Below are 13,614 nucleotides of genomic sequence, written 5' to 3' on the forward strand. Positions count from 1 at the left end.
TACTCTTACCTACCTTGAGATCTTAAACCATCTGTACAGCAGCTTTTTTAGTGCAGGAAACACAAAATCTGGTATCAGTAAAGTAAGATGTAATTGAAGATGTAAAATGATGTTTTCTGTACTGATAATTCAGTACAGTTAATTATCTCAGGTTTTTTATTGTTTTGTTTTTTTGGGTCTGTGTTGCAGTAACAGTGCTTCTTTGGCTTTTTATTTGCTGTGAATTTTAAGCTTGTTACTTTTGCTTATTTGTAGATTAAAGATCTCATGCCTTTTAGCTTTAATATATGGCTTTTTTACTTTCTCATTTGTTTTTATTTCTTTGAATAATAAATACCAGCAATCTTCATAGAATAAAGTGATACATAGCATTTGTTATATTAGGGTCATCTATAAGTGTCAGATTTTTTCTCCTCTGATAACTATAGTTTGAAAAATTTTAGTTATTAATCATTTTTTCTTTTAATATGAAAATATAAAGAGATCCATGCCAACGATCTCTTCAACATTAGGTAACCAGTAAGAATAGTTTGATAACATGTCAACCTGTGCAAACATATTTCATATAAGTATACCATTACTCCTGTACTTTCTGAGGTATTAAAGCTAAAATGTCTGGCTACCATTTTTTCCCAAACCCTTAGGAATCTAAGAACCTCAGGTTAGAATCTGATACTATGTTACCCTAATCATTGTTCCTTAATTTTCCCGGGAACTAATTCTACAAGCTAGCAGAACTGTGATTTACATTATGGTCACTGATTGTAATTTTCAGTTAGTTACGACTGTATTTTCAGGGACCTTTCTCCTTGTTTTTCTCTGTCTAAATCCTTTCAAATCAGTTTCACAAACTATTCCTGATTTTCCTCCGCCTGAAGTATTATCTCCTGTCTCTACTCAAAATAGTGTTTGTTCTGTAGTTCATGTAGCAATAAATGTAACATTCTTACTGTTCTCTTAAGTCTTTTATAATTACTTAACATTCCACATGTCTTGTTTCCCCAACTAGATTATAAACTCCCTGAGGGCAGGTATGATTTTTTTTCATTTCTTTGTGTTTTTCCATTGTATTTAGTTCAGTATTACATAGCCTGTAGGCATTCATTTTATTGATTTGAAATATATTCAATTTTAGATTTTCCAAGTGAATGAGCATTTTAAATTAAAATCTAAACACTTTTTTGCCTTCTACCATATTTGTGTATTCAGTCTTTGTCATTTAATTGCTTTAGTTTGCTGTGTGGCTTTTCCATAACAAACTTTTAATACAATTAGGGTAGTTCTGGGAAGCAGGTGTCATGCATATTACAATTACAAATGAATGCAAAATTATCCCCATCACTGCTTTTCTCCTAGCGTAGATAACTACAGTAGTATAGATAATGAATCTGATTTAGTATGATTCTTCCTAAAAGCAGTGACGTTCCTGTTGGTTTTTAAGTTTTGATAAACAGCTGAAGGAGGATTCCTACAACTCTTTTCTAATGATAATTTTTAATTGACATTATTTTGGTTTTGTGGGTAGTATAAAACCTTTTATAATTCATTAACTGCTCTATAGAGTATCAGTAGTTTCTTGCAATTTCCTTAATTAACTTGTTTAATTTACATCCAGAAGCCACAGAAGAAGTTTCTTTGGACAGCCCAGAAAGGGACCCTATCCTGTCCTCGGAGTCTTCTCCTGCAGTCACACCTGTCACCCCTACTACACTCATTGCTCCTAGAATGGAATCCAAGAGTGTGTCAGCTCCTGTGATCTTTGACAGGTCCAGAGAAGAGGTGTGGAAGAGTGTTTATATTCTAAATTAATATGTAAACATTGTGCTTGTTCCCCACGCATTACTCTTCTGTTGGTCATTCCTAATCAAACCCGTTCAGGTACTTTGGGAAAAGGCTATCAGACTAAAGAAATCAAAATACTTCACTTCTGTTTCTAGCATGGTTTAGTCTAGTGACCTGGGCATTTTACTTATATTGTTACTATTATTATTTATTTTTGAAACAGGGTCTTGCTTTGTAGTACAGGCTGGCTTTGAACTTACTATGTATTACTTAACTTCTTAAGTCCAGGAGTTTGTCATTTATGATCTTACAGTTAGTATGTCCATTATGAGATTTCCCAGGTTGGAATTGCTATAAGTCAGTGTCTTGGTTAGTTTTTTCTTGCTGCTGAAACAAAATACCTGCTGCCTAAATTAAGGGAGGAAAAGTGTATTTAACTCACAGCCTGTGGAGGTTTCACTCCATACTCTGCTCGCTCCAAGGCAGAGTGGCATTGCAGAGGGCAAACAGTTTATGGTGGGAAGACAGCAAGAACAACAAAAGCAAAAAGGGAAGAGTGCAGGAGCAAGTCTCTTTCCCTGCCATATATTGTATACAGGCTGTCCATCCGTGGGCGGGTGCAACACTCACACCCATAATCCCAGCATTGGACCATGGATCGATCATAAACTCTAGAACCTGCTCCCAAGACTACATGAAGGCTTTGTGGGGGACATCTAGATGCAAACCATAACATTCAGTTAAAGATACATTCTTTTTTTTTGTTTTTGAGAGAAGGTCTCTATGTAGCCAAGCTGGCCTTGAGCTTAGAGATCCTCCTGCTTCAGCCTCCTGAGTACTGGGTTTATAGGCATGCAGTAATTTTTGATAAGGTGCGTTTGACAAGAAAAAGTCATAATGGGATATGGAGGTTTTTGTTTTGGAACCCAGGGCCTCAGGTATTCTAAGCAAGCACTTGATCACTGGGTTAAATCTCTAGTTCTAGAGGTTATTTTTTAAGTGGCAGAATTATAAATGTAAAGATCATCCAACTATATTCCCAACAGTCAGGAACATGCTTGTATTCCTAACACTCAAGAGGCTGAGGCAGTAGATTTGCCATGAGTTCAAAGCCAGCCTGAACTACATTGTGAGACCCTAAACTTAAACAGAAATCCCCAGGGCATTTGTATAGAAATAGATCATTAAACAGTAACAACCACATACAAATATATAGATAATTTCACAAACATGTTAAAGGAAAGAAACAAGACACATGAGTACTCACTGTATGATTCCATGAGACAAACTTTAAGCAAAGATAGAGCTAATGAAGAGTGCTAGAAGTCAGGATAATGAATATGTTGGTAAAGTTATGTTGTGATGGGAGGACACGTAAGGAGGCTTCCTGGGCTGTACTCGTAGTGGTTTTTATCTTGGTTCTGGCTATAAAGATGTGTTCACTTTGTGAAAGTTTGTTGACCTGTGCACTTAGAATTTGTTCACTTTTCTGTATGCTATGATTCAGAAATGTTTCTTTTCATACGTCTGGCTGGGCATGTTGAACATGCCTGTAATTCCAACTTTCTAGCAGTCTAAGGCAAGAGAATCATAAATTCAAAGCCAACCTTGTTTAGGGGAGGTGGCTGTCACTACACTCCCTGGCCGGGGCACGTCAAGTTGGGGATGTGTGAAAAAAGACTGGGGAGACTTTGTCTCAAAGGTAAAGGGTTAGGAATTGTAGCTTGGCACTCCTTGAGTTTAGTCCCCAGTTAATGCCAAAAAATAGAGAGAAAGGAAGAAAGTCTACAAGATGTCAGCCTTTGAAAAATAGGTTAGTCATTGTCTTAGACTATATTATTTCCTTGAAAAATTTGTAGTTTATAGTAATTTCTAAAGTTTCTTGAATTAACCAAGCCTTCCTGCAGATTTGCCATTTGAGTTTTGTTTTGATAATAACATTCAAAAGGACTTCTTTGTGGTCTAATGGGTTTTACACTTCTCTCACCTTTTTCTCTTGTTGTTGCTGTTTTGAGACAGGTCTCACTAAATTGCCCAGGCTGGGCTTAAACTTGAGATCCTTTTGCCTAAGCTTTCTAGAGTACTGAAATTATAGGCATGGACTTGGATTGCCATGCCCAGCTTTACTGCTCTTTTAACTAGAGCTTTGTAGTACTTCACTGATGTTAGGGAGAATGTGTATTTATTAAGTATTTTGATACATTGTGCTAAGGTGGATTTCAGGTAATAATTTCTGCAAGTATGTAAGATGGCACTGGTGAAAGTAGTGCTGCTTCCTAATTATTCAAGATTAGAGATACAAACTTTGAAAAATGATATTAAAAATAATTAAGGAATTATTTTAATATGAATCTAAAGATTCAGTATATGGAACCAGAAAGTAAAGATTTAGTATACAGAATGCTGAAACAGTTTTTCTATATTTGAGGAGCTCTGAGTAAGACAGATTTTTTTATTTGTCCAAACGGTCATTTATTTATTGCTTTGTTTTGTTTGCGTAGTTAAGATATGTGAATACTGTTTTAGAAAAATGGAGTAGTGAGTGGATATTTAAATTATTTGTTGAGCCAAGTGTGGTGGCACACGCCTGTAATCCCAGCACTGGGAAGGGTGAGGCAGGAGGATTGTTGTGAGTTCAAAACCAGCCTAGGCTACAAAGTTGTTCAAGGCCAGCCTGTGCTGCAAAGCAAGACCCTGCCTCAAAAAAAGACATACATACATACATAAATTGTTGTGGCAGTGACCCTGGTAAAAGACAGGTGGTACAAATTTTAGTTGTCTGTATTATGATAGTATTAATTGGAATCTTCTCTTAACACCAAAAATATGTATACTTTTCTAGATTGAAGAAGAAGCAAACGGAGATATTTTTGATATAGAAATTGGTGTGTCAGATCCAGAGAAAGTTGGTGAGTAAAATATTTACTATACTTTGTACTTCTTTTTGATTAATTATTATGTCCTGTTTTTTCTCCCAATAAATGCATCATTACATTTTAAAATAGTACTTTGTGGCCAGACTTGGTGGCACACACCTGTAATCCCAGCACTTGGGAGGCTGAGGCAGGAGGATTGTTGCAAGTTCAGGACCAGCCTGGGCTACAAAGTGAGCTCACGGTCAGCCTGAACTGCATAGTGAGACCCTGTCTCAAAAAAAAAAATAGTACTTTGTATTTTTTTTCCTCTTCAGTCAGATTTTATTGGTACATTTTAGATATACATAATGATCCCATTCATAGAGAATTTGTACCTAGTAATTTGTTTTTTAAAATACGATTGCTAATGGTATTGTTTACTTTTACAGGTGATGGCATGAATGCGTACATGGCATACAGAGTAACAACAAAGGTGAGCCTTCTGCTCCTTCAGTGAAATACTGGTCCCTCCCTAGGTATGGTAGAGGATGTGACCATGATTAAAGTGGAAGTTACACTGTCTTTATAAAGGTTACCATTTTGCAAAGATTGCTAAAAAGTTGTTGTCATGTTGTGTTTTCCTTTAGTACAGTGTTCTCTTTGAGTATAGGAAAAGATTTCATGTAGACCTGAGGGTCTTGAAAGGCTTCTTGGGGAAAGCAGTGTCTAAGCCAAGGCAAAGGTGAAAGAAGTGATTTAGGAGAAGCCAGAAGGAAGGCGCAGAATGCTTGTTCCAGGTCAGAGGATTTGCTTGTAAAAGCTACTTCAAGAGAGCATAGTTTCTAGGGTCTGTAAGTGGTAGTTCATGATAGAAGTTTTTGGCCATGACCTTCTATTGTGTTATGACCAGCCACATTAAGGAGTTTGAGTTTCATCTTAAATATAATGGAATGCTATTAAAAATGTTCATACAGGAGTGAGACACTGAGATTTTTGTTTCAGAAAGTTCTTTCTGGCTACAGTATGAATTGAGAGGGGCAAGGTACAGGTCCAGATTGGTACAGTTAAGAGACCATTATGATAAAGGGATGTAGGCCTTCAAATCCAGAAACAGTGTTTGTTGCAGCAGTACTAATTATAAAAAGTAACAGTTGATACTAAGGCAGTGGTTCCAGAAGTGAGCAAAGTAAGTGCCTTCTTACGTAGGAGGTAGAATTGGTAGGACCTAGGTTAAGGAAAGAGGAAGAGTGTGCTAAGGTACTGAGTTAGAGAAACTTCATACTTGTGTAGCCAGACGGGGAGGCGGGGAGGAACAGTGCAGATGGGCTGATTTGTCAGGTTGTGAAGCAGGCTGTTATGAAATGTCCTGCCGTGGTGTCAGATTCTGGCGGAAGCACTGAGTTGTGCTAGTACACAGCACAGAGAAGTGGTTTGTTTGGGGTTTTTTTTGAAACATGGTCTTGCTACGTAGTCCAGGATGGTCTTGATCTCACTGTGTAGTCCAGGCTGGCCTTGAACTCACAGCAGTCCTTCTGCCTCTGCCTCCTGAGTGCTGGGATTACATGCATGTGCCATTACACCCGGCTAGAAGTATTCATTTATGGAGCTCCTGTTTGGTAAAAACTGAAGTGCATTTTGAGGTGCCAGTTTGATTTATATAACAGGAGATTCATAATTTTGGAATATTAGACTGAAGTGCAAAAGGAGATCTGGTCATAGGTAAAGATTTTAGATTCATATGGTATTACAGATAAGTTAAGAACAGAACAAAGCATGACAGGTGTGGTGGTGCACACTTATAATCCAAGCATTCAGGAGACTGAGGCAGGAAGATCACTGAGGTTGAGACTAGCCTGGGCTACATAGTGAGTTTAAAACCAGGCTGAATTACAGAGTGAGACCGTGTCTCAAAAAGAAAAAAAAAAAAATACAAGAAAACAGCAAGAAGGGGTGACATACATCTATAATCCCAGCACTCAGGAGGCTGAGCCGGGAGGATCACCTAAAGTTTGAGGCCATCCTGAACTACATAGCAAGACCCTGTCAGAGCAAACAGAATGTTATAAGTCAGATATCTTCTGTCCTCTTGAATTTCTTTCAAAAACTGTAATTATTTAGGGTTTTTAATTGTTAAAATCAGTAATACTGCATTAGATTCTCTGCATTCTTGGCAAAGTAAAGCAGTACATATATGTGTGTATGTTATGTTTATAATTATGAATAACATTAACTTCTAAATAAGTGCTTACTATTCAAAATTTAAAATATCTCTCTTGTAGACTTCTCTTTCCATGTTCAGTAAGAGTGAATTTTCAGTTAAAAGAAGATTCAGTGACTTTCTTGGCTTGCACAGCAAATTAGCAAGCAAGTATTTACATGTTGGTTATATTGTGCCACCAGCTCCAGAAAAAAGTATAGTAGGTAAGCATGAGTCAAAAAATTTAATTTCTGTTATTGGTAACTAATTCAGTTCTAACCTTATCAATCTGTGGATTCCGTAATCATTCACTACCCACATCTTGCAGTGTTTGGAATGAAGAATTTAGGTGTTTCATTTATGGTAATCACCTATTAAAGAATAAGTACCTAAATTTTTTTTAATAGCAGTTTTGAGAGAACTATTTTTATTACCATCACTACCTGGCTTATTTGTGCTGGATTATGTACCAAATGGCCAGATCTTGTAAAGAGTATTTACATAACATATCTTTCCTGTTTTTAAGAGGTGAAAGTAACTGTACAGTGTTAAGTACAAAAATACACAAGATAGCAGATGTGAAAAGATCTCTGTATGAGATTTTATCCCACCTGCAGCTTTTATTTATTTATTCATTTGTTTATTTTTGAGACAGGATCTCACTTTGTAGTTCAAACTGGCCCTAAACTCACTGTGTAGCCCAGGCTGGTCTCAAACTCACAGCAAACCTTCTGCCGCAGCCTCCCAAGTGCTGGGACTATAGGCATGTGCCGCCATACCAGGTGTCCACCTGTAGCCTTAATTGTTTGGAAAGTAGAATTCATTAACTAAGAAACTGTCCTTCTGTAGCCCTGTGAGGTTTAGTGGAAGTGGGTTTAACGTGATTACAACACTAACACCAGTGATCTGATATTTTTTAAAAAGTTGTATTTTTCAGTAAACTGGTCAGTGCAACACCCATGCAAGCTAGAGTGCTAGCTGTTGGGTGAACAAGGACCTGACATCTGAACAAGAAGTCTATAAAGAAAATGTGGTCCTTTTCAAACTGCATTGATAAAAGGTGGTTTTTTGTTTTGTTTTGTTTTGTTTTTTGTTTTTTGTTTGGTTTTTTGTACTTGGTATTTAACCTGGGGCTTTAGCAGTGAACTACATCTCCTGCATTTAAAAAAATTTTTTTTTAAATTTTGGGACAGGGTCTTGCTAAATGACCAAGTTGCCAGCCTGCTCCAATATGTGCTCCTCCTGCTTCTGCCTCGAGTGCTAGGATTATAGGCGAGCACCAGCACACATCCGGTTTACAACCCTATACACGACCCAGTTAATCCTGGGGTAAAAAAGGAGGAAAGCTCAGCAGCTGGGCGCAGGGTGAGCCTCAGGAGGAGGGCCACGCCTAGCATTCCCCAGGGGCTCGCCATGTAGCCCCGGCCTCTGCCCCCGGAGTAGGGGCTGTAGTGCAGGCCTTAAAGGTCACGACATTCTTAGACCATCCCGTGCAAAGTCTCTCTGTGCTGGGAGAAAAAGTTTTATTTTTGAACACTTGAGGATTTAGATGTTGAACATGGGAGTGAAATTTGCAAATCACGGGGTGGAAACCTTCTAGGGTCATTAGAGTACCATTTTATTTGAGTCACACTTAGAGGATAATTACTTCATATTTTTGGCACACTGACAGTTTTCTAGAATGTAAAAGTATTTGGCCCTTAGCTATGTGTTATCCAAAAAGTTGATCAAAGCTTGCCTGCATAAGACATTTTTTTTTTAAGCAAGCAGCAGGGATTTGGGGTAACGAGGTGTTCATGGGGAACAAAAGGCCATAAGGTAGCCAGAATTTAAGCATTTATTGATTGGGGAGGGGATTATCGGATGACTGAGAGAGCAGTAGTGATCTACCCACATAAGGAATTTAAGTTGCGTTTCCTACTTCATTTTAATGTTGTGTCAGTAATAAAGGCTTAGTTACAAAATGTAGTTAGGCATGGTGGGGCGTGACTGGAATCACAGCTACTCAGGAAGTTCTAGGCTAGGCTGGGCCACTTAGCAAAACCTGTTTCTAAGAAAGAGGAAGGGCACATTGATTAGTGCTCCTGGTCAGTTCTCAGTTCCTCTGAAAAGAATTAGGAAAAAGAGAAAAAAAAACTTAAAAAAAAGAAATTGTATAAAATACACTTAAATTGGATCAAATTGTTTAAAAATTACTTACAAATTCCAAAAAGGATTTGAGGTAGCTACATGTAATATAGTGTATGTGTTTGTAAAATATATACATACTTTTATATGTATATATTTATAATAATTACTTTAGGGAAATATAGTCAAATAATGTAAATGAATCCAAGAAAAACAGTTTTCTTCAAACTCTTGAACAATTCTAAAAGCAGTTGACAAATTAATCTTTAAACTTCAAAATAACCAGCCAATAATGAAGCAGCCGTTTATAATTTTCATAAAAATGAATACATGGGTTGGGAATATAGCTCAGTGGCACAGCACCTGCCTGGCAAGTGCAGCATCCTGAGTTCAATTCCTGGTACCAAAAAAATGAATACGTTGTCTAAGAAAAATTTTAAAAATGGAGGCCCTTTTTTTGGAGACAAGATCTCACTATGTAGTGTAAGCTGGCCTTGAACTTGCTTATTTAGCCCAGGCTGATCTCTAACCTGAAATCATCCTCCTGCCTCCATCCCCAGAGTGCTGGGTTTAAAGGTATGCGCTGGCATGCCCGGCCAGCCCTTGTATTTATATGTGTGGTATTTTTCTTTCTTTCTTTTTTTTTTTTTTGGTACTGGGAATTGAACTCATGACCTCAGGCTTGCCAGGCGAGCGCTTATGCTGCTGAGCTGTATCCCAGGCCCTGTGTGGTGTTTTTCAAATAACACATGCCTGCCATGGTGTAGTAAAGTAGTAGCTTCTTGCTGGGAAGCTGTAACTACAACTGAAGGAAGAAAAATCTTCTTCATCAGCACATGACTGTCACTCAGTAAGACTTTACTGACTTAAACACTATTGCATGTAAAATGTTAGAAGAAAAACAGGTGAAAAAATTCAAGTTAATTCATTAGTGCAAGGTTTTTTTTAATTTTTTAATTTTGTTGTTTTAGTCCAAGTTTTTTGTTTTGTATTTTTCCTCTCCAGGTTCCATAATGGTTACTTGGAGAAAGCAGCATGAGTAGGGCCAGGGATATAGCTCAGCGGCATAAGCGCCTGTGTGGCAATTCCTGGTACCCATAAAAAAAAAAAAAAGAAAGTAACATGAGTAGATGGTCTTATTTTAGTGAAGAAAAAATGAAGCTGTCTGACATTTTCCTTTTCAAACTTCGATATTTTAATAGGATTTTGTTAAAATATTAAGGTAATGTATGCTAATTATTCACCAGATAGATGAACCTGAAGAATGACATGGTAACTGGTTTTTTTGAGTGGGGGAGTGGTATTTTGAGACAGAGTCTCGCTTTGTAGTCCAGGCTGGCCTTGAACTTCCGCGCAGCCCAGGCTGGGCCTTGGAGTCATGGCGTTCCTCTTGCCTCAGCTTCCGAAGTGCTGTGATTGTAGGTGTGCACCACCACAGCTGGTACTAGTCTGTCTTTAGACTTTATTAAGATAAAATTAGGCTGGGGATTTAGCTCAGCGGCAAAAGCGCCTGCCTGGCAAGCGCAAGGTCGTGAGTTCGGTTCCTGGTCCCGGAGAAAAACCAAAAAAAAAAAAAAAAAAAAGATAAAATTAATGTATAAAATGCATCTATTTAAAGTTTATAATTTAGTGGCTTTTAGTACATTCAGAATTGTTATGCATTGCCAGTTTTAGATTATTACCTCAAAAAGAAACCTTTGTCTATTCCAACCCTCTTTTCTCCACCAGCTCTGGTCAGTAATCTCTAACTACTTTTCTCTGTAGATTTGCTTTTTCAGGACATTTCATATAAAGGGTGTCATGTAATATAGTATATGGTTCCTTGTGACAAGCTTTTTCCACTTAATATTATTTAATATTTTTTTTTCAAGATTCTTGTATGTTACAGTATGTGTCAACATTTTATTCCCATAGAATACTTAGAGGCATTGCACCCAGAGGCATTGCCATACTCAGCTAGGTCCCCAGCCCTTTTTGTATTTTATTTGGAGACAGGGTTTCACTTAGTTACCCAGGCAGGCAGGACTTGAACTTGTGATCCTCTTGCTTAGGCTCCCAAGTGCTGGATTTAGAGGCATGTTTCAGAGCAGTCTGACCACACAATACATTTTTGAAGGAAAAAATAGTGGGAAGAAAAAGGAAAACTACAGGTTAATATAGTATTATTAACATTATTCACCAGTAGAAAATCATTAATGTAATTTTTTCCCCCTTTATGGTGTTGCAGTTGAACCCAGCACCTCCCACATGGTAAGATTACGCCCAACCTGATAAACATGATTTTTATTTTTAAAAGTTGGAGTGTTCTAAGTGTCCCTATGAGTGAGCTTCTTCTTTCCGCTGTTATAAAGCCAGCTGTATGCCACGCATGCTGGTGTGTGCCACCGTCCCAGGCACTTGGGAGGCTTAGATAGGAGGATCACTTGAGCCCATGATTGAAAAAAATAAACAAGACTGAGTGTGATAAGTAAACAAGATCATGCTCTTGGAGTCTACAGCAGGGAAACATCTTTCTTTTTGTCATTCTGAGAGTAAAGAACCTTAATTATTCATAAGAAATGAATATATTAGGCCTGAGCATGTGGCTTAGTGGTAGAGCCCTTGTCTAGCATGTGCAAAGGCTTGTTTGACCCCCAGTATCTCTAGAAAAAAAAAGAAGTGAAAATGTTAATTGAACTTCAGGGTACTGATTTTAAAATTCCATTTTGCACATTGAAATGTAAAAGCTTTGAATTTCTCAGAAATATAAAATACAACAGGTGAGGAAACGATGTAAACTTCACTGCTGACTGGGCGTGATGCTGCACCCCGTAATTCAGCACTCAGGAGGTGAGAAGGAGGATTGCTGCAAGTTTGAGGCCAGCCTGAACTGCATAGCAAACCCTGTCTCAAAAAGAAAAACAAAAACAAAACACCTAACATTGCTTAAACTTCTGCTTAAACTTCTTTATGTTGTTAGTATTTATTTACCAAGTAGAACCATAAACATAAGAAATTTCATTCCTCAAAGTAGTTTGCTTTTCTAGTAAGATAACAATTAAAGATCTTGGCTCTTTCTTGTCAAGTTTGAATACGAAGTATATTTTAAATTTTGAAGAAATGATTATAAAGGACTGTTTCACAATAATATACAATCATCATGACTCTCATTCAACTTCTTCAAAGGTATGACCAAGGTCAAAGTAGGTAAAGAAGATTCATCATCCACTGAGTTTGTAGAAAAACGAAGAGCAGCTCTTGAAAGGTAATTCTGGGTAATAAAAGTTTTTGCTCTCATGGTTTTCATTCAGTAATACAAGTCTAATGCCATTGTTTGGCACAGATACAGTTAAGTTTTTTTAATGTGTCATGTGACGGTCCATAAAAGTGCTTTAAAATTTATTTTACAAATTGCTTATTTCAGCAACAAGATACTATTTGTCTTTTGTTGTTTTTATTTTTGTCTTTTTGAGATAGGGTCTCTCTATGCAGTTAGTCTGGCCTTGAGCTCACTTTGTAGCCCAGGCTGGTCTTGAACTCGCAATGATTCTCCTGCCTCTGCCTCCTCAGTGCTAGGATTACAGGCGTGTGCCACCGTGCCCAGCCTGTCATGTTTTTGTTAGTCTTCATTCATAGTCTATCTACAGAATAGCACCTGGTTTTGTATATTACACTATCAGCAAGAATATAAAGATGATATGGGTTAATTGAAGATAGAATGACAGGTGGAAGTTATGATTGGGGGGAAAGAATGGATAAAAATGTTTGAATAGTGCTAGGAGCATAGCTTCATGATAGAGCACTTGCCTGGCAGGTACAAAGTCCAGGGCTCAATCCCCAGCACAAGGAGAAAAAAGGTTTAGATAAAAATAATCTCATTTTGGCATTATTTAGGTTCTTAGGAATGTATGCCATATTTATGTACTATTTTCAATAATTTAGCCAGTTACAGTTCATCTAAATTAATTGATACAACTGTTAAAATAGTGGAAAACACAGTATGTGTCCTCATTTTTATGTACTTAATTTTGGATCAAATATGTAAAAATATTATTGTTTGGATTGACTACATATTTAAAAAATATGTATACTCTATTTTTCTTTCTTCTACCTTCCTTTAGAGTACATGCTACCCATTTTCTATAGCTTTAAAGACTTGTCTTCATTATGGCAGACTGACAGGAGAATGGATGGGAAGAAACCCACTCCCCAAATCTTAACATTTGTCTTTCTTTGCTGTTATTAAAATGTGAGAAGACAAATTAGAAACTATTACGAAGCCCAGTTTTTAGAGTATAACATAATTACTTAGATTTGAAACATTCTCTAATTTCATATTTTTTTGTCATAATTTTCTTTCTTGTTTTTTTTTGAGACAGGATCTACTGTGCAGTTCAGGCTGGTCTTGAACTCACTTTGTAGCCCAGGCTGGCCTCAAACTCACAAAGATCCTCCTGCCCCAGCCTAACAGGTGCTGGGACTGCAGGCTGCTGGGTTTTCAGGTGTGCACCACCACGCCTGGCCATCTTTTTTTTTATTTTAAAGAGAGAAAAAACCAAAATAACAACAAAACCAAAAAACAATAAAAACCATAGATACAGAATTTCAAAATAAGATAGGAAATTAACAATGGTTGTTATATTACATATTGTTATCTTCAGTGAAGTTGCTCAG

General features: G+C 37.3%; 1 protein-coding gene across 1 annotated transcript in view; it reads left to right on the top strand.

Moving 5' to 3' along the window:
* Snx2 (sorting nexin 2) overlaps window positions 1-13,614 on the top strand; it is a 63,644-nt gene that overhangs the window by 30,642 nt on the left and 19,388 nt on the right. Inside the window, exons 3-7 of the mRNA XM_005409303.2 lie at window positions 1,616-1,779; window positions 4,625-4,691; window positions 5,087-5,130; window positions 6,917-7,058; window positions 12,127-12,205. Coding sequence (XP_005409360.1) covers window positions 1,616-1,779; window positions 4,625-4,691; window positions 5,087-5,130; window positions 6,917-7,058; window positions 12,127-12,205 — 496 coding nt within the window. The remainder of the gene's footprint in view (window positions 1-1,615; window positions 1,780-4,624; window positions 4,692-5,086; window positions 5,131-6,916; window positions 7,059-12,126; window positions 12,206-13,614) is intronic.

This window comes from Chinchilla lanigera, unplaced genomic scaffold (assembly GCF_000276665.1).
Source record: "Chinchilla lanigera isolate Chin_1 unplaced genomic scaffold, ChiLan1.0 scaffold00120, whole genome shotgun sequence".
In the NCBI taxonomy this organism is placed as follows: Eukaryota; Metazoa; Chordata; class Mammalia; order Rodentia; family Chinchillidae; genus Chinchilla; species Chinchilla lanigera.